Source organism: Adiantum capillus-veneris, chromosome 4 (genome assembly GCF_014529385.1).
Source record: "Adiantum capillus-veneris isolate H3 chromosome 4, ASM1452938v2, whole genome shotgun sequence".
Classification (NCBI taxonomy): Eukaryota; Viridiplantae; Streptophyta; class Polypodiopsida; order Polypodiales; family Pteridaceae; genus Adiantum; species Adiantum capillus-veneris.
The window spans coordinates 169,297,866-169,317,755 of NC_140934.1; the positions used below are offsets into that span (position 1 = coordinate 169,297,866).

At 45.7% G+C, this 19,890-nt stretch overlaps 1 protein-coding gene across 1 annotated transcript in view; it reads left to right on the forward strand.

Annotated features, from left to right (window-relative positions):
• LOC147460342 (Pseudouridine synthase family protein) overlaps window positions 1–19,890 on the forward strand; it is a 112,527-nt gene that overhangs the window by 20,747 nt on the left and 71,890 nt on the right. Inside the window, exons 2-3 of the mRNA XM_086511417.1 lie at window positions 17,552–17,630; window positions 17,710–17,916. Of these exons, the coding sequence (XP_086367543.1) occupies window positions 17,552–17,630; window positions 17,710–17,916 (286 nt within the window). The remainder of the gene's footprint in view (window positions 1–17,551; window positions 17,631–17,709; window positions 17,917–19,890) is intronic.

Below are 19,890 nucleotides of genomic sequence, written 5' to 3' on the forward strand. Positions count from 1 at the left end.
AATCTCTTGCATCTATGCCTGCAATTGAGAAAGAAGTCGCAACATCTCTTTCATGTGTTGGTCGGTCATTTCTTTTCTTGCTTGGTTCTCGCGATCAAATTTTGCTTTTCTTTCTGCGGCTTCCAAGCGTGCTTGCTCGTGCTCACACTCTATGGCTTTTCAGCTTTACGTTCACGCTCTATGTCTCTATGGCATACCAAACGACTGCGTACAAAATTGTCCACGTCCTTCTTGAGTCTCGGGTAAAAGAAGTATCGCTGCACACCTTTCAGGTGGTGTCAATGCTGCGGTGACCCGTAAATGGTGGACAGTGGCATTCGGTTAGAACCTTTTCCCTCAACGCCTGTGTAATGCACAACATCGTTTTCTTCATCAAGTAGCCACCCCGAATGGAATATCCCGCTACTACCTCCCCATTCTGTCTTCGACCGAATACATTTGAAAAATCTGGATCTGTGGCGTACCGATCGACCATGTCCTCGAAGCTTCTATGATGAATCACGGAAATAGCCATGACCAACCGCTTCCGGGACAAAGCATCTGCCACCAAGTTCTTCTGTCCCTGCATATGGACAATCTGGAAGTGAAACTGTGACAAGATGTTAGCCCACCGCATCTGCTTTTCAGATAGTTGCTATTGTGACAAGAAGTAGCGTAAACTCTGATGGTCAGTGAAGACCGTAAAATCGGCTCTGAGTAGGTAATGTCGCCACTGAGTAAGAGCATGGATAACCACCAAAAGCTCTTTCTCATATATCTGTGCTGTCAATTCTGGCCTTGAAAACAATCGGCTCTCATAGGCAATGACATGGCCTTCTTTCATTAAGACTGCACCCAGACTACGACCACAAGCATCACAATGTACTTCGGATGACTTTTGCAAATCCGGCAAAGTCAAAACTGGTCCTATAGTCAACTTCTCTTTCACAGTCTGAAAGGCAGTCACCTCTGTGGGTCCCCACTAGAAAGGGACTCCTTTCTGTGTCAAGATATGCAAAGGGGAAGCAACCTCTGCAAACTTTCTAATGAACCACCGGTAGTAAGAACATAAGCCCAAGAAGCTTCTAACTTTATGGACATTCTTGAAATCGGGCCAATCACGTATAGTCTCAATCTTGGCCGGGTCCATATGATACTCTTGCTACTGAGACGATGTGTCCCAAAAGGTGTATCTCCGGTAAGAAAAATTCACTCTTCTTGGCATTGATCACCAACTTGTGATCTCGCAATGCTTGAAAGACCTGTAGGAGATGTTGTCTATGTTCTGCCTCATCCTTGGAGAAGACTATAATGTCTTCAAAGAAAGTGCCAACAAACGATCCGTACTCTCTGAAAATCTTGTCCATCATTCGGTTCCAAGAATTCATATAAACCGAAGCTCGTCCGAAAAGCTGTCTTGTAGACATCTCCCGGCGCGACTGGATCTGATGATATCCGCTCTTCAAATCGATCCTGCTAAAACAAGAGGATCCTTGTAGTCGGTCAAGAATATTATCGATCCTTGGAATTGGAAATCTGTTCTTGATGGTGATTTTATCGAGGGCTTTATAATCAATGCACATTCTCCAAGATTTGTCTTTCTTTAAAACCAATAACACCGGAGAGCAGTAAGGTGAAGTACTCGGCTGGATAAGACCCTTTTCCAAGAGGTCTTTCACTTGGTTCATAATCTCTTCATTCTGGGCTCGGCTCATGGGCTTGCCTCACACGGTAAGATGGCCGGTTTAGTGGTGTGCTTCTAGGTATCAGATCAATAGTATGATCCTTAGGACGAGCTGGTGGCTACTCACCTGACAGGCCCTCAGAAAAGCAATCGGCATGAGGCTCTCCCTTTCGTAAGTAAAAGGAACCCTTGAGCACAGTTCGGAGCACTCATCTCGAGCTCTATCAACATTCACTTCGCTGCACCTTACATCAGTAATATCGAAGCCCTATAGGTAGTCCACAACAATACTTCTCAATCTGCCCTGTCAGTGGCACAAACCTGTAGGAGGTTACGGAGAGTAACGCTTTACAAAATTTCTGATTCTACTCATGTAGGCTCTTGCAAGTAGCTGCAATAAGTTGGTGCCAAACCGTCATGACATCTGTTCAAGTTCATTTGACAGCCACGCAGATGCAAACATTTGCTTGAAGTATACCCATGTGGCGGGTGCCTGCCCTTGCATCAACAATGTCGTCCACCATGTAAGCGCATTGTTTTTCAAGAAAGTGGTAGCTTTCCTGACCTTAGAGGCCGCTGTAAAATTCCCTCCTGCGTAAGGTGTATCAAATTGCTGGAGGAAAGTAAGAGCCTTTGCCTTATCCTCAAAGCCACTGAAAGTGCTAAACTTTACAGTTGCACCACCTTCTTTGTAAGCTTTTGGCTTTTCCAGTGCCCCCAAATTGTCATTAGGAATTGTTTGCAACATGGGCACTGCAGTAGAGATCATCGGCATTCCTTGGCCATTGACATTTTGCGTTGTAAGTGCCATATCTGGCTGCTGTCCAAAAAAAATCAGCCATGCCGAAATTGCCCTGGGGCACCCCAAACTGGCCCTGATTGCTCTGAAAGCCTTGCTCCATGCCGATATTACCATACAGGGGGTTTGGCATCATGCCTTGCATACCCCCAAGCACTGTTCCTGGCATATACTGCTGGTTTCTAGGCGCATAACCAGCCATACTTTGGAACACATATCCACCCCCGAAATACCCAGGATGTACCGTGGGTGGTGGAAAAACCTGATGCATTGCTTGGAAACTGTTTCCCTATCCATTCAATGCAACATATGGACTCTGAAAGGTGGCGGGCTGAACTGGCAAAACCTGTGGAATTGGTGTTCTAACCACTTGTTAATGGACGAAAGGAACATGTGTTGGAGCCCCTGACTCCGCAACGTGCAAGTGCTCCCTATCCTGCTGGAACGCATGAAGTACTTGGGCTTGAGCCTCATCGGGCTCTATTGGCTGTATGGGTTGCCTTGTTTGCTGTGGCACTGGTGGCGCATGCAAAAACTCCATAAACCTTGGGTTTTGCACCAGTCGAGAAAATACATTCACAGCAGCAACCAACTGAGTCGTGAACGCGTCATCTTCAAGTTGCCTAGTCATAAAGTCCGGCACTGGTGGAGCATTCACATCAACAAGAGGTATGGACAGTGGCTGTGAACTCTCACCAACCTCAAACACTGTAGGAATTTTCTGCCTGTCCTGTGAAGAGGAACCCTCTTTCATGATGCCTTTCCCTTTGTCGGCGATAGTGTAATCCTGCGTTCCTGTAGTCCGTGTCTTCACCAAATACCAATTCAGGCTCACTTCTTGAGGAAAAAGTGATTTTGTCGCGGCGACGGAACCTTGAAACCGGCCCGAAGGGCGGTGGACTTTGGCTTTCACCTGAAACCTCACTTAAGACTTTAGGACACAGAGAAGCTTTGCAGATAAAACCTGTTAACAGGAATTGACACGGCTTAGAAGCTAGAACGCTCCAAGCAGACGTCGACAACCTGTTGGCCCCAAAGATTGGCGCCCCTTTCGGTATTTCTTTATTCTTTAAGAGGGTAAAAAGTTACAAAACTGAGTCCTGGGGATCTTCATTTGTATCCAGCTAGATAGCACCTGTTCTAGCAAAATTTGGGCAGCATAACGGCTCCAAAACCTGCTCTGAACAAACCCCCATGCTGGGACTCGCTTCCAATGGCGTAAACTCTCTGTTTTCAGCTCAAAAACAGTTAACTACAGCTCTCTATAATTATTGGTTTTTCACCTGTTTTCAGCCCTAAACACCCCATTGACTATCCTCTAACAGTGGGGCACTGTTCCCAATGCTTCTGGCATCCATATGACTGAAAAACAGTCTAAAGACAGCACATAATCAGTGCTGAAAATGCACCTGTACGGGGAGGTTATTACACTCACCGGTGCTTGCTTTTGCAGTTGCAGTTAGCTACTCCTACTCCTGCTCAAAGAGGCTCTTGCCTTGGCACAAAAGCATATGACCACACAACTGTACATAGGTAAAATGAAAAGCCCTCTTGTGGGGCATCACATAATTGCATGGAGGGGGGAGAGAGAGCAGTGAGAGCTGTGCAAGTCATCAGTTCTTGCACTTCATTGTACCTAGAGGGGAAGCCAACACTCAATAGCTCTTAACCTGTGGCAAAACAGCAAATGAGGCTTCCTATAGTAGAAATCGAGCGCCCCTCTTTCTCTAGACTTGGCAAGTGACACAGAAAGTGCCACTTGGCACACTCACACGTGCAATTTTCCTCGCTTTTGGATTTCAACCTAAAATTATCTCAATTGGTGCATCAGTTGACTTTGCAGCAAAGCGATAAAATGTTTCCCTTGTCATTGTGGAGCTAATGACAAGAACATATTCATGGCCCAAAATAGCAGTTTCCTAAATTTTAGGAGATGCTTCCATGGCACTTCCACTAGCACTGGGATCACATCCAAAAATGCAATGTAGCCGAGTTATCGGATGATTTTCTCTTGGTGACCCCACCTTGGCTAACCTTAGCCAACTTGTCCATCTAGAGTGCTAACTGATCTAACAGGACCTTAGTTGTCCGGCTTGAAAATCAGCCTCCTCTCTTGAAATGGGCGCCCCCTTCTTACTGTTGGACTTGGCGAACTGACCTGGTGTAAGGTGCAGCGGAATGAATGTTTGAACTTTGCTCAAGATGAGTGCTCTGAACTGTGCTCAAGGTTCCTTTTTGTTCTTATGGAAGGTAGAGCCTTCCGTTCTTAATGAAAGAGTGCAATGATCACTAACAAAGTGAATGGACACTCTGCGTGCAAGTGTATGAGACTGAGAGATAGAGAGAGAAGAGAATACGACACCAGAGACGTAAAACCCTCCTCCGAAGGCCCCACTCTCTATGGCGAGAGCGGTCTACTTATGATTGCACAAATCTCTACAATGCTTGGACTTGCCGACGATGTCGACGACGACGAGATGGCTGAAATCTGAGAATGCTAAGGGCGTAAATTTGCAAATCTTTATTTGCTGAATTCTGACTCTATGTCGGCAATGATGCAACGACAACGCACTGAAAACGCAGATGCTGAAATCTGCGTTTTCCAGGCTGAAACTGTAAACTTTGCAGAAACTGACCGTGCGGCGAGGAACTGCTGTGGGAAGGTGAGATCTGCGAGGTTCGGGATTTGATCTGTGGTGTCTAAGGGCTGAAAACTGAAAACGCTGATGGTTCTTGATGTTCCGTTGCAGTAAATCTGCAAAACACTGAGGCTGATCTGCAAATAAAAAACGCTAGGGCTGAAAATGGCTCTGCTGTCGCCGGATGGCCTGCAACTGCAAAACGTTAGGTCTCTTGTTGAGTCTTCTGTCGCCAGGGATCTGCAAGAGCAAAAATGCTGGCAGATCTGGTCCAAAAACGCTAGGTGGTTGTTGTGGAGCAAAAACGCTAGGGCTTGGGGTTCTGCTGAGAAGTTGCCTGTTGAGCGAGTGCTCCTGCTGCCTCTTCTGCCAGAAACTGCTAGCGCTAGGTTTCTATTATACAAACTTACTCAATTTGCCCTACCTACTTTCCAACAAAAGTCACTTAAAATTAATAAGTGAAAAATGTCAAAAATAGGGAAAATAGGCTAAATGCATTGGCAAATTCCCCTGAAGGATTCTGATGGGAATGCTTATGATCATGCTGTGTGCAACCAGAGGATATGCATCTACATTAACTACCTGGGCATGCACGGTCTGCGAACAGACTCACAAAAGTGCTAGAACACTCCTAAATCTGGACTGACTGGATTGACTGAACTGAATCCTGATCATGCTGTAGCTTGTCCACAAACACATAGGGTTGGATGTGTCACGTGACATTCCCTCCTTTTCAAAGTGAGATACTGGTACCGAACTGTATGGCGTCGAGGGAGATCGCCAACAGGGTCTGGAATCTTGGAAAGGACTCTTCGCCGTCCCACTCTGATGCGTGGGTCATGCGGTACTTGAACTTCATAAAGGTCTGCAAAGCTTGCTTCTTCGGGCCGCGCCAAAAGCGACTCAGTCTTTTGGGGTTCCTTCAATGCTTCAACTTCGTCGAGAGTCATGCTTCTTTCTTCTTCAAGAATCTCCATGGCTGAAAATTCCTGAAACCATTTGCAACACAAAACCATGAACATATCTATTCCATGTAAAGTGAGTGGAAAAACTCTTGTCCTCTCTAAAGACTGTGCATGCAATGTAGATGAACATAGAGACGGAGTGCCAAACCGTTCACCATACACACACAAACAATGAGATCGAATCTTGTCGTGCTGATCTAAATCATTCAATTGTGGCAATTCACAACGGAAATGCCCATGCTTGGTCCTCATAGTTTCATGTGCTCGTTCTGCGAATGTGTCATGCCAAGGAAGAGACATGGAATTTGACTTCCTTGAATGCATACTTTCTAGCTTTTCATGAATAATCCGCATTCATTCATGCTCATTCATGAGTGAAACGTGCTCAACGTACAATATGTCATGCCTAGGAAAAGGGATCACATAAAGACACTGACTAAAATACAGGGAACGATCACGAATGAAACACTAGTACAATGCGTTGTAAGGTGCAGCGGAATGAATGTTTGAACTTTGGTCAAGATGAGTGCTCCGAACTGTGCTCAAGGTTCCTTTTTGTTCTTATGGAAGGGAGAGCCTTCCGTTCTTAATGAGAGAGTGCTATGATCATAAACAAAGTGAACGGACACTGTGCGTGAAAGTGTATGAGACTGAGAGATAGAGAGAGAAGAGAATACGACACCAAAGACGTAAAACCCTCCTTCGAAGGCCCCACTCTCTATGGCGAGAGCGGTCTACTTATGATTGCACAAATCTCTACAATGCTTGGACTTGCTGACGATGTCAACGATGATGAAGACGACGACGAAATGGGCTGAAATTTGAAAAAGCTAAGGCCTGAAATCTGCAAATCTTTATCTGCTGAATTCTAACTCTATGTCGATGACGATGTCGACGACGATGTCGCCGACCACGCTACGACGACGACGACGCACTGAAAACGCAGATGGTGAAATCTGCGTCTTCCGGGCTGAAACTGTAACCTTGCAGAAATTGACCGTGCGGCGAGTAACTGCTGCGGGAAGTTGAGATGTGCGAGGTTTGGGACTTGATCTGAGATGTCTAAGGGCTGAAAACTGAAAACGCTGATGCTTCTTGAAATTCCGTTGCGGAGAATCTACAAAATGCTAGGATGTGATGCAAATGCAAAAATGCTAGGGCTGAAAATCTGTAAATCTGTCGCCGGTTGTTCTGCAAATGCAAACCGCTAGGCTGATCTGCTGTGTAGCGATGGCGCTGGGGCTGATCTGCTGTGCACCAACACGCGAGGGCTGATCTGATCCAAAACGCTAGCTTTAGGCTTGTGAAGCAAAAACGCTAGGGCTTGGGGTTCTGCTGAGAAGTTACCTGTTGAGCGAGTGCTCCTGCTGCCTCTTATGCCAACTAGTGCTAGTTTAGGTTTGCTTATATACAAACTTACTCAATTTGCCCTACCTACTTTCAAACAAAAGTCACTTAAAAATAATAAGTGAAAAATGTCAAAAATAGGAAAAATAGGCTAAATGCACTGGAAAATTCTGCTGAAGGATTCTGATCGATTCCAATGGGAATGCTTATGATCATGTTGTGTGCAACCAGAGGATATGCATCTACACTAAGTGATTGGTCATGCACGGTCGGCAAACAGACTCACAAAAGTGCCAAAACACTTCTAAATCTAGACTGACTGGACTGACTGAACCCTTGTCGTGCTGTAACTTGTCCACGGACACATTGGGTTGGATGTGTCACGTGACATCCCCTCCTTTTGAAAGTGAGGTACTGTTACCGAACTGTATGGCGTCGAGGGAGATCACCAATAGCATTCGGAATCATGGAAGGGACTCTTCGCCGGCCCACTCTGATGTGTGGGTCATGCGGTACTTGAACTTCATAAAGGTCTGCAACGCTTGTCTCTTTGGGCCGTGCTGAAAGCGACAGTCTTCTGTGGCTCCTTCAATGCTTCAACTTCGTCAAGAGTCGTGCTTCTTTTTTCGTTAAGAATCTCCATGGCTGAAAATTCGTGAAACCACTTCCAACACAAAACCATGAACATACCTATTCCATGTAAAGTGAGTGGAAAAAATCTTGTCTTCCTGAAAGACTGTGCATGCAATGTAGATGAACAAAGAGACAGAGTGCCAAACCGTTAACCACACACACGCAAACAATGAGATCGAATCTTTCTCTTTTGGTCTAGAGCAATGAACTGTGGCAATTCACAACGGAAATGCCCATGCTTGGTGCTTACTTTCAGGTGCTCTTTCTACAAATGTGTCGTGCCAAGGAAGAGACATGGAATGTGACTTCTTTGAATGCATACTTTTCAGCTTTTCATGAACAATCCGCATACATTCGTGCTCATTCATGAGAAAAACGTGCTCAACGTACAATATGTCATGCGTAGGAAAAGGGATCACATAAAGATGCTGACTAAACTACAGGAAACGATCATGAATGAAACACTCGTACAATGCGTGCGTATGAGTCATGCGAACACATAATACTTCCTGTGAGGGTTCTTTGGACCGAGACTCGAGAGCCAAGATCGGTTCTTCCTGAAGGGGTTCTTTGGACCTAGGCTCGAGAGCCAAGATCGATCCTTCGTGATTGATCGAATCTGCAACGAGGTTAGCTTCGCTAGAAAAAGCATCAACTAACTCATCATCCTTGTGAACAATCACGTGATCTTTGTGCAAATCATCATGCTTGCGAGAAATCACATCTTGATCATGCAAATCATCATGCTTGTGAGAAATGACATCTTGATCATGTAAATCATCATGCTCATCATTAACATCCAACTCATCATGCTTATCATTGTCAATCAAATCATCATGCTCATCATTATCATCCAATTCATCATGCTTCTCATAATCATGCAAATCTTGTGTGTCATACTTGGGAGAAGAAGAGACTGAGAGAGTCTCCTTTCCCAAATCTCTTTCATCTGTGCCTAAACTTGAGAAAAGAGTCGCCAGAACTCTTTCCTGTGTCGGTTGCTCTGTTCTTGTCTTGCTTTGGCTGCCTTTCTTTTTCCTTCTCTTTCTGCGTCTCTTTTTGCTTTTCTTTTTGCGTGTCTGCGAATCATTTCTTCCATTCTTTCTGCATTTCTTGCTTCGTGTTCTAACTTCCTTTTCATAAACATCTGGTTCAAGGCCTCCATAGGAGTTAGTGCAATCCTTGACGTAGATGGGGAAGGGGGAGGGTCGGAAAAACCTCCTGGTGTGGAAAATTCTTCTTCGCCTCTCTCATGCTCATCACCTCCAAGCGAAGTATCCATTCCGCTTCGAGTGATGACCATCCACTGAAGCCGTGGGTTCTTGTGGTCTTGGGTTCTTAAGTTCATGAGGAACTTGGGTTCTTGAGTTCACGAGGAACTTGTGTTCTTGGGAGTCTTGGTTCTTGAGGTTCTTGAGTTCTTGAGGTTCTTGCGGTTCTTGAGGGTTTTCTTTCGCTTGCAATCTGTGTTCGAGAAGGATCTTCTCTTCACCCGAGCTATACTCTTCCCTGCGGGCGCTCCCCTTGGCGGGCTTGCGCTCACACGAAGGTTGCTTTTTCCCACCTCACGTTGATTGGCCGGCCGCTAAGCGCACAGTCCGCTCGCAATGAGTGAAAAGAGGCACAAGGGGAGGCTGGACAAGCCCTTCTTTCTTGGGTTTCCTGTCACTCTTCAAAAACACGATTAGGAATCGACACGCCCAAGAGGTCTTGGGTTACGTGCGACCGCAACAAGCAAAAAAAATTCTGTGGTTCTTGTGGTTCTTTCCTTGAGTGATACAGAACACTGCCAAAGCTCTGATACCAATGTAAGGTGTAGCGGAATGAATGTTTGAACTTTGCTCAAGATGAGTGCTCCGAACTGTGCTCAAGGTTCCTTTTTGTTCTTATGGAAGGGAGAGTCTTCCGTTCTTAATGAGAGAGTGCTATGATCATAAACAAAGTGAACGGACACTGTGCGTGAAAGTGTATGAGACTGAGAGATAGAGAGAGAAGAGAATACGACACCAGAGATGTTGTAGAACCCTCCTCCGAAGGCCCCACTCTCTATGGCGAGAGTGGTCTACTTATGATTGCACAAATCTCTACAATGCTTGGACTTGCCGATGACGACGAGGACGACGACGAGACGGGCTGAAATCTGAAAACGCCAAGGTCTGAAATCTGCAAATCTTGTATATGCTGAATTCTGACTCTATGTCAATGACGATGTCAATGACGACGCTACGACGACGCACTGAAAGCGCAGATGCTGATATCTGCGTTTTCCGGGCTGAAACTGTAACCTTGCGGAAATTGACTGTGCGGCGAGGAATTGCTGCGGGAAGGTGAGATCTGCGAGGTTCGGGACTTGATTTGCGATGTCTAAGGGCTGAAAACTGAAAACGTTGATGCTTCTTGAAGTTCCGTCGCGCAGAATCTGTAAAACGCTAGGGTGTGATGCAGATGCAAAAATGCTAGGGCTGAAAATTTGCAAATCTGTCGCCGGTTGTTCTACAAAAGCAAAACGCTAGGCTGATCTGCTGTATAGCGATGGCGCCGGGGCTGATCTGCTGTGCACCAACACGTCAAGGCTGATTTGATTCAAAACGCTAGCTTTAGGCTTGTGAAGCAAAAACGCTAGGGCTTGGGGTTCTGCTGGGAAGTTGCCTGTTGAGCGAGTGCTCCTGCTGCCTCTTGTGGCAACTAGTGCTAGTCTAGGTTTGCTTATATACAAACTTACTCAATTTGCCCTACCTACTTTCCAACAGAAGTCACTTAAAAACAATAAGTGAAAAATGTCAAAAACAGGGAAAATAGGCTAAATGCACTGGAAAATTCCCTTGAAGGATTCTGATGGGAATGCTGTGTGCAACCAGAGGATATGCATCTACAGTAAGTGACTGGTTATGCACGGTCTGCAAACAGACTCAGAAAAGTGCCAGAACACTTCTAAATCTAGACTGACTGGACTGACTGAACCCTTGTCGTGCTGTAACTTGTCCACGGACACAGAGGGTTGTATGTGTCACGTGACATGCCTGCTGACAAATCACTCGAACACATAGTACTTTCTGTAAGGGTTCTTTGGACTTAGGCTCGAGAGCCAAGATCGGTTCTTCATGTTTGATCGAATCTTTCTGTGGGGGTTCTGTGGACCTCGACTCGAGAGCCAAGATCGATTCTTCATGAGTTATTGAATCTGCAACGAGGTTAGCTTCGCTAGAAAAAGCATTACTTAAACCATCATCCTTGTGAACAATCACATCATCTTCATGCAAATCATCATGCTTGTGAGAAATCACATCTTGATCATCATGCAAACCATCATGCTTGTGATTGTCATTACGTCTTCATGCTTGTCATTATCATTCAAACCATCATGCTTATCATCGTGCAAATCCTGTGTGTCATGCTTGGGAGAAGAAGAGACTAAGGGAGTCTCCCTTTCTTGATTCTGTGCAAACTGCACCTGCAAATTGGAAAAAAGTCGCCACAACTCTTTCATGTGTTGGTTGCCCTTCTCTTGTCTTGCTTTGTTCTCGCGGTCATATTTTGCTTGTCTTTCGTTGTTCTCGCGATCAGATTTGGCTTGACTTTCTTTGTTCTCGCGATCCAATTTGGCTTGTTTTTCTTTGTCTTCCAAGTCGTACTTACGCTCTATGGCTGCCATGCTTTCTTCGTAGTCACGATCTATGGCTGCCATTTCTTCTTTGTAGGCCTTTTTTCTGCTTCTCTTTCTTCGTGTTCTAATTTTCTTTCCATAAACAACTGCTTCAACTCCTCCATAGGAGTTAGTGCAATCCTTGGCGTAGATGGGAAGAGGGAGGGTCGGAAAAACCTCCTGGTGGGAAAAATTATTCTTCGCCTCTCTCATGCTCATCACCTCTAAGTGAAGTATCCATTGCGCTTCGAGTGATGACCATCCACTGAAGTCATGGGTTCTTGTGGTCTTGGGTTCTTGCGGTTCTTGGGGTCTTGGGTTCTTGAGTTCTTGAGGGTCTTGAGGTTCTTCTTTCGCTTGCAATCTGTGTTCGAGAAGGATCTTCTCTTCACCCGAGTTCTGCTCTTTTCCGCGGGCGCACCTCTTGGCGGCCTTGCGCTCACACCAAGGTTGCTTTTTCCCACCTCACGTCGATTGGCTGGCCGCTAAGTGCACGGTCCGCTCTCAATGAGTAAAAAGAGGCACAAGGGGAGGCTGGACAGGCCCTTCTTTCTTGGGTTTTCTGTCACTCTTCAAAAACACGATTAGGAATTGACACGCCCAAGCGAACTTGGGTTCGTGCGACCTCAACAAGCAATTTTTTTTTTCTTGTGATTATTGTGGTTCTTTCCTTGAGTGATATATAGAACATTGCCAAAGCTCTGATACCAATGTAAGGTGCAGCGGAATGAATGTTTGAACTTTGCTTAAGATGAGTGCTCCGAACTGTGCTCAAGGTTCCTTTTTGATCTTATGGAAGGTAGAGCCTTCCGTTTTTAATGAGAGAGTGCAATGATCACTAACAAAGTGAATAGACACTGTGCGTGCAAGTGTATGAGACTGAGAGATAGAGAGAGAAGAGAATACGACACCAGAGACGTTGTAAAACCCTCCTCCGAAGGCCCCACTTTCTATGGCGAGAGCGATCTACTTATGATTGCACAAATCTCTACAATGCTTGGACTTGCCGACGATGTCGACGACGAGACGGCTGAAATCTGAGAATGTTAAGGGCTGAAATCTGCAAATCTTTATCTACTGAATTCTAACTCGATGTCGATGGCGACGATGTCCATGGCGACGATGCGACGAGGACGCGCTGAAAACGCATATGTTGAAATCTGCGTTTTTCGGGCTGAAACTGTAAGCCTTGCGGAAACTGACCGTGCGGCGAGGAACTGCTGCGGGAAGGTGAGATCTGCGAGGTTCGGGACTTGATCTGCGGTGTCTAAGGGCTGAAAACTGAAAACACTGATGGTTCTTGATGTTCCGTCGGGGTAAATCTGCAAAACGCTGGGGCTGATTTGCAAATCAAAAACTCTAGGGCTGAAAATGGCTCTGCTGTCGCCGGATGGTCTGCAACTGCAAAACGCTAGGTCTCTTGTTGAGTCTTCTTTCGCCAGGGGTCTGTAAGAGCAAAAACGCTGGCTGATCTGGTCCAAAACGCTAGGTGGTTGCTGTGGAGCAAAAATGTTAGGGCTTGGGGTTCTGCTAAGAGTTGCCTGTTAAGCGAGTGCTCCTGTTGCCTCTTCTGCCAGAAAGTGCTAGCGCTAGGTTTCTATTTATACAAACTTACTCAATTTGCCCTACCTACTTTGCAACAAAAGTCACTTAAAAATAATAAGTGGAAAATGTCAAAAATAGGCTAAATGCATTGGAAAATTCCCTTGAAGGATTCTGATGGGAAATGCTTATGATCATGCTATGTGCAACCAGAGGATATGCATCTACTCTAAGTGCCTGGGCATGCACGGTTTGCGAACAGACTCACATAAGTGCCAGAACACTCCTAAATCTGGACGGACTTAACTGAACCCTAATCATGTTGTAGCTTGTCCATGGACACATGGGGTTGGATGTGTCACGTGACACCTGGAGCCGCCATGTGTCCCTTTGCCTCTTTGAGTTAATTTCCTAGTACCCACCAACTTATAAGTGTCGCGTCGGGCCTATATGACTTTGAATAGAGCCTAGACATACTTTTTTTTGCTCGGTTCCAGTGCCGGTCGGTCCAACCAACTCGTGGCGGCAACGCCTTCATGTTTACGCGTAAAACTCTCGGCCATCGGCTGTTTCACATTGGCCATACAATGTTTGGCCATTTGCAACTTCAAAAAGAGGTACCCAAAAATTAAACAAAAATCAAGGGAAAGAAACCAACAACTAAGGTTAGCAGTTGTCACGTCCTCGTGACAGTGGGTATATATGTGACCCATTGCCCCCATTGTATAATATCAGTTTCTTTATTGCCAAGGTTGGTTGGTTCAAGACTCTCTCTCTCTCTCTTCGGGGGGGGGGTCGGGAAGAAGGGGCTGCTCAGGAACTGTGTACAAAGATGATGCATACTGGCCCCAAGCCTCTGTAGAAGTGATGGCGGGGGGGGGGGAGTGCTCATGAAAGAGCCTCCACGCCTCACGTGAGTCCTAACTCAAGAATAGCTGGTATAGATCTTGCTCTAGGCAAGCCAAAAATTCCCTCTTCTTTTGCCGCACTAGGCGTCGGAAGTCAATCTGTGACTGCCTATGAGTGATGTCCCCCAAAAGCACCTCCCTTTGAAGTCTAGCTCTAGTGTCCTGGCATTCCTCATCATACCAACTGTTCTGGGGCATGCTCCCCGAACGGCGTCTCTGCTCAGGCTGTGTATGTGGGTATGCCTTTGCTGCTGCATCATGTAGTGTCTGGGTCAGTATAGTAGTAAGCTCCTCCTGAGGTCGCCCTGGCTCCTCTGTGCACAGGCGTTGTGCACAGGCGTCTGTAGATCCCATCTATGTATACAGAGTCCGTCTCCCGCGTGAAGGTGTAGCGAGTAGGGGCTGCTGCCCGTAGCCTGTGTGCTGCACTAAACTGAAAAGAAATGGTCAGCGATACAAGAGCATGATCCACTGCCACACCAACAGGTCTGGGTCCAACCGTGAGGTCCTGGATACTAGAGATGAGGCTCGGTTGTGCCATGACATAGTCCACTGTGCTGGCTTCATGTCTGTGTGGGTAGCATGTGAAGCCTCCCGAAGCAGGAAACCTCTGTAGGCCATTCAAGATGGCCAATCCATGTGCGGTGCCCATGTCTATCAGGTGTTGCCCATACTTAGTATATTTCGCAGCGTGTGATAGTCTGGCTCTACAACATCTAGCTCTCTCAGCATCTCCTCTGAAGTATCATAAAACACTGTCTGGTGATGGGCAGTCCTAGCATTGAAGTCCCCTAGAATGATAATGTCACCATCTCTAGAGAACTCCCATATGTCATCATCCAAATAGAAAAGGGGGACTGTTCTCTAGGTGATGCATAGACCAACGTACTCGGGGGAAAGTAGCAAATAGCAATGTAGTGATATCTGCCTGTCTCTGCTTTCAATCTCACCCACATGTACCTAGCCTGCTCATCCCTGCGGGCTATATGTATCAATGGCTGCAAATCCTCTCTAAATAACACTGCCACTCCCTCTGAGCCTCGTCCTTTGTGCTTTGAGCATGTCTCCTGTCTGTAAGCTGTCTCCCATCTATATCCACTAATGTGAGGCATGGATTGCCCAGGGTCTTGGTGTGTCTCAGAGTAAAAGATGATGTCTCTTCTAGTAAAGCTATCCTCAAAAGCACCCACATCAAGACGCATGGATCCATTGATACATATATCCTTGCGGGCTATATGTATCAATGGCTGCAAATCCTCTCTAAATAACACTGCCACTCCCCTCGAGCCCCGTCATCTGTGCTCTAAGCGTGTCTCCTGTCTGTAAGCTGTCTCCCAACTCTATCCACTGATGTGAGGCATGGATTGCCTAGGGGCCTGGTGTGTCTCAGAGTAAAAGATGATGTCTCTTCCAGTAAAGCTATCCTCAAAAGCACCCACATCAAGACGCATGGATCCATTACAGTTCCAAGTCTCCTTCATACACCGCATGTGGGAACTTCCCAGAGATAGATATGCACGCCTTGCACTTGAGTCCTCTCGACAGTTAGCCATGCAGGGAGATACAACATGCTGGTATGGGGAGATGACATCATGGTTTCAGGCGCATGGGTTCAGCATAGACAGATTGCCTCCTTCCCAGTACTCACTGGATGCACCCTCTCTGACTCTTACACAGTCCGAGATCACTAGGCTCATTCGCCAGGACTTGACTCAGCTAGACACCAAGAGGACATGGATACAGCCAGTACAGGAGCTAGGCACGAAGATGGCTTTCTACAGAGAGAATCTCCTCCAGCTTACGGAGGATGTTCTTGTGACGAGGCCTAGATACATGGACACTCACCTGTCTCATGGGATACGATGTGCTATTGGCCAGATACGCACATCTTCACACCGGCTGCGGATCGAGACTGGGAGATACAGAGGAGTACCAGCAGAGGCCAGGACATGCCCTTTGTGTGACATTGAGCCTGAGACAGAGTTGCACTACACATGTCACTGCCCTGTCTTCTAAGAGATACGAGGCGGCTTCCATTGCTTGTTCAGAGAGGGCTTTGGACCATTCTCTAGAGTCATGCGGTACGAGGATCAAAGATGCCTGGGTTTGTTTTTGCTCGAGCTACGCAGACACAGAGAGAGCTTGATGAGAGGAAAGACTAGCCAGTCTCATAGACAGATCACAGACTTCTTTAGAGCTGCCACTGGACACCTGGAGGAGTTACTACCACAGCAGAGCTTGTCGCTTTACACGAGAGGCATACTGATCGACCGAGCGACTGAGCTGGGGAGATCCAAACGCCCACGACTGCGGAGGACTATACAACATCGACAGAGGCTGCATTAGAGGATCCGGGTCACTTTGGCTCGACACGCACGATGCCCGGTCAGACTATTGACCATGGAGGAGATTGATGAGATCCGCCAGCGACCGATGCTGGATCTCCTGTAATCTAGCTATCCCAGCTAGCTGTTTTAGCTGCTTAGTCCACACCCAGCAGTCTAGGATTCCATAGTATTTTATACTTTTTGTCATTTTGTCATCTTGTTACTCTGACTTTGTATTAGATCCACCACATTGTAACTTTCTGGTCTCATAGGTCACTTTGGTCTTTTGAAGACGTTAATATAACATTTCATTTCTGTCTCCCCCCCCCCACCCCCCTCTCTTGGTCTCTACGCTTTTGCATCGTCGATTTTGACAGACAAGTGAGCCATCCTTCGAGTCAAACTGCGAACTAACTTGTCCACGTCCTTTTTGAGTCTCGGCCAATAGAAAAACTGTTCCACACCTATCAAGGTGGTTCCTATGCCTCGATGGTTCGGAAAAGGCGGAGTGGCACTCCGTCAAAACCTTATTCCGCAGCGCTTGTGTCACACACAAGTAGTTTTTCCGCATCAAATAGGCAGTCGCTAATATCAGCTGGGACCATTGGTACCACGTTCTTTGTTCATTTTTTTTCACTTCGTTAAAATGTTTAATTGGAGTGGCTGTACTTGTGTTGTGAATGATCACAATCAATTTGGCTCCCAAGCATTTAGTCACTGATTCATTTCTAAGCGATTAGTACCCAAGCAAAGGTATCAGGATAGCTATGTTTTCTCTAAGTGTGTAAAGAGAAGTAGGGAAAACGATGGAGTTGCAGGCAGTAACAATGCTGACGCTTAATAAGCCTCTGAGTATTTTGTTAGTAGTGGTATTGATTCCTTTGTAAGCCTAACTTACCACTCACTCTCATATTTTCTCTGAGAAATTTTCATCTGAAAATTCGGTTCCTATATAACAACAAAAAAGGATAGAGCAAGGGGCTATGCACTTTTCAACTGTGATTTGACAAATGGAGTATCACATATATGTGGGTTTTGTTTAGATAGTGCTGATTTTTTCTTTTTTTTGGTGTTTATTGTGGCAGATATACCGATTTCATAGTTAATGAAGTTGATTGCGAGGGAAATGTTGTACGCTTAACTTGCTTGAACCCTTCCGAAGAGGTGATTTTCATTGCACGAGCTAAGTGCTTTGTTCTCTTGCTTCTGAGGCTCTTGCACCTGACAACACTTTCTTGTACAGATTATAGAAGGTGAAAGCGAAGCATTGGAGGATGACCAAGAAAAAGAATCTCCTAATCTGGAGAAACATCTTGATGCTTTTAGATTATTAACAGGAGAGAGTGACATTGATCTATTAAGGAGCCTTTTGACTAACTATGTGGAAGGAAAGAAAGAGGATTGTGATCCTATCGTCCTAAGTCCAGATTCCGATAAAATGCATCGAACGGTAAGTCTTCATTCACTGGTTTTGATGGCTCTCAAATTTTGGGCTTGCAATATTTTTTTTGGAAAAATTTTGGCATCTAGTTGAAGATAAGGTCAGGTAGAGTGGAAGTCTGAAGAGATTTTCTGGTAGCCCTTAGTCTGATATGCATCAGGTCAGGTATAAGGGAAGTGTGAAGAGAATTTCTGGGAGCGCGGGAGCGCTTAGTCTGATATGCATCGATTTATTTTTGTGCCTCATCTTTTCTCCTTTTGTTTGGTTATGTTACAAAACCGGAAGGCTGCCACAACTCACATAATTAAAAGAAAGATTCACACATTCTTACTACAACATAAATAACAAAAAAGACACAAGCATGAACAATGATGACTAGATTAGGTGTTTGCATCTGAGTGTTCAATGTGAACTACGTGATTGATTTGTGGGATACATGCTTTGTGAATGTATTGTTTTGTGGGGATGGTCATTGGCATGTCTGCATGAAATGTGAGAAAAGGATGTGAATTTGATAGTAACGAGATTTCGTAGATCAAGACATCCATGAACAGACTAGCTTGGCTGGATGTGATTGCTAAATAATTTACAATGATCATGATTTGTATCTGAGATCTCAACGGGGATAGTGATTTGATTGTTCAATGACTGGTGTCTTTATGCAAGTGGTGGATGTGTGCAGTGTGGCGCATCTATTTCACTTCACTTGTTATTTGAAGTGCTTCAAGTTGTTCAGCATCTTCTTTTTGTTGGCACGTGGTGCCCGTTCCCGTGACAATGGTATCAAAGCTCCAAGCGTATGCTCTTCTGAAAGCATACTAGTCCTACCAAAGAGCAGACAGAGCAAGGCGACGCTTCCAAAGTTTACTGCAAATTTTATCATGAAAGAAGCTTCGTGCCTCGACCCCAGACTTATCAGTCACTCCCACCCTTACTCCATTGCGCATCAGGCGCGCTCTGTCATCGCTCTGTCTTACAAGGCATAAGGCATAAGGAACCCAAGAGATGGCGTTCATGGATTTGGCAGAATACTTGCAGTTCTTGCCAGGAATCATGGTTCTAGATCAGAACCGAATCCATGGACGTGATCGTGATATGGGATTAGTTAAATCGACATTAGTGAGGTCCGGTGCGGATCTAGATGCGATTGCTAAATACGTCGCCAAGAACCACAGTCCTAGATTCTATGTGATGTGTTCTGAATGTGATCTGATGGGACTGTCGTCTATGTACAAGTGTTGGATTTGTGTCGTCTAGTGCGTCGGTACTTATCTGATTTTGCAGGCGTAATCGAGGACGATAACAATTCTTTCAAGAGGGGGGGTATGTTACGTGATGTAGCAATGCTACCCTGACACACGCGCGGACAGATTGATGACGTGGCAGAAACCGTACGGCAGTTGATGTGGCAGACAATACGGCTCTCCGCGATTTGCGTTGAAGACAGGCGATTACGTGGCAGTCTGTACGGATTTTCACAAATTGCGCAAGTTTCGTTTTCGGGCAACTTTTGGAGCTAGTAGCTTTTGGAACAAATTGCTTTTGGGATCATTGCTTTAGGAACCAATTGCTTTTGAGTTTAACTCCTTTTGGAGCTCTGCTTTTTGCATCCCTTGTAAGAATAAAAGGACCCTTAGGGGCCTTACTCTTTAGAGCATCTGGATGTAGAGTTTGAGAGCAGAGGACCCCTCGGGAGTTATACTTTGCTCAAAGGATTAATATAAAAGAAATGCCAAAAGGGGCATCAATCTTTGGGGCCAATCTCTCTGGGCACAGAACTACATCGGGTTGTGTCGGCCGAAATTGAACTGTGATTTTAAGTTTTGAAGTATTTAAAGTGATTCTCTCGTGTGTAGTGTTGGATTCTCGACTTGGCGCGCCCATGTCTGTGACATCAAACCACTAAAGAACGGAGCCAACCTACAGATTCTGTCGTGTTGGATTCTCGACTTGGTGTGCCCATGTCTATGACATCAAGCCACT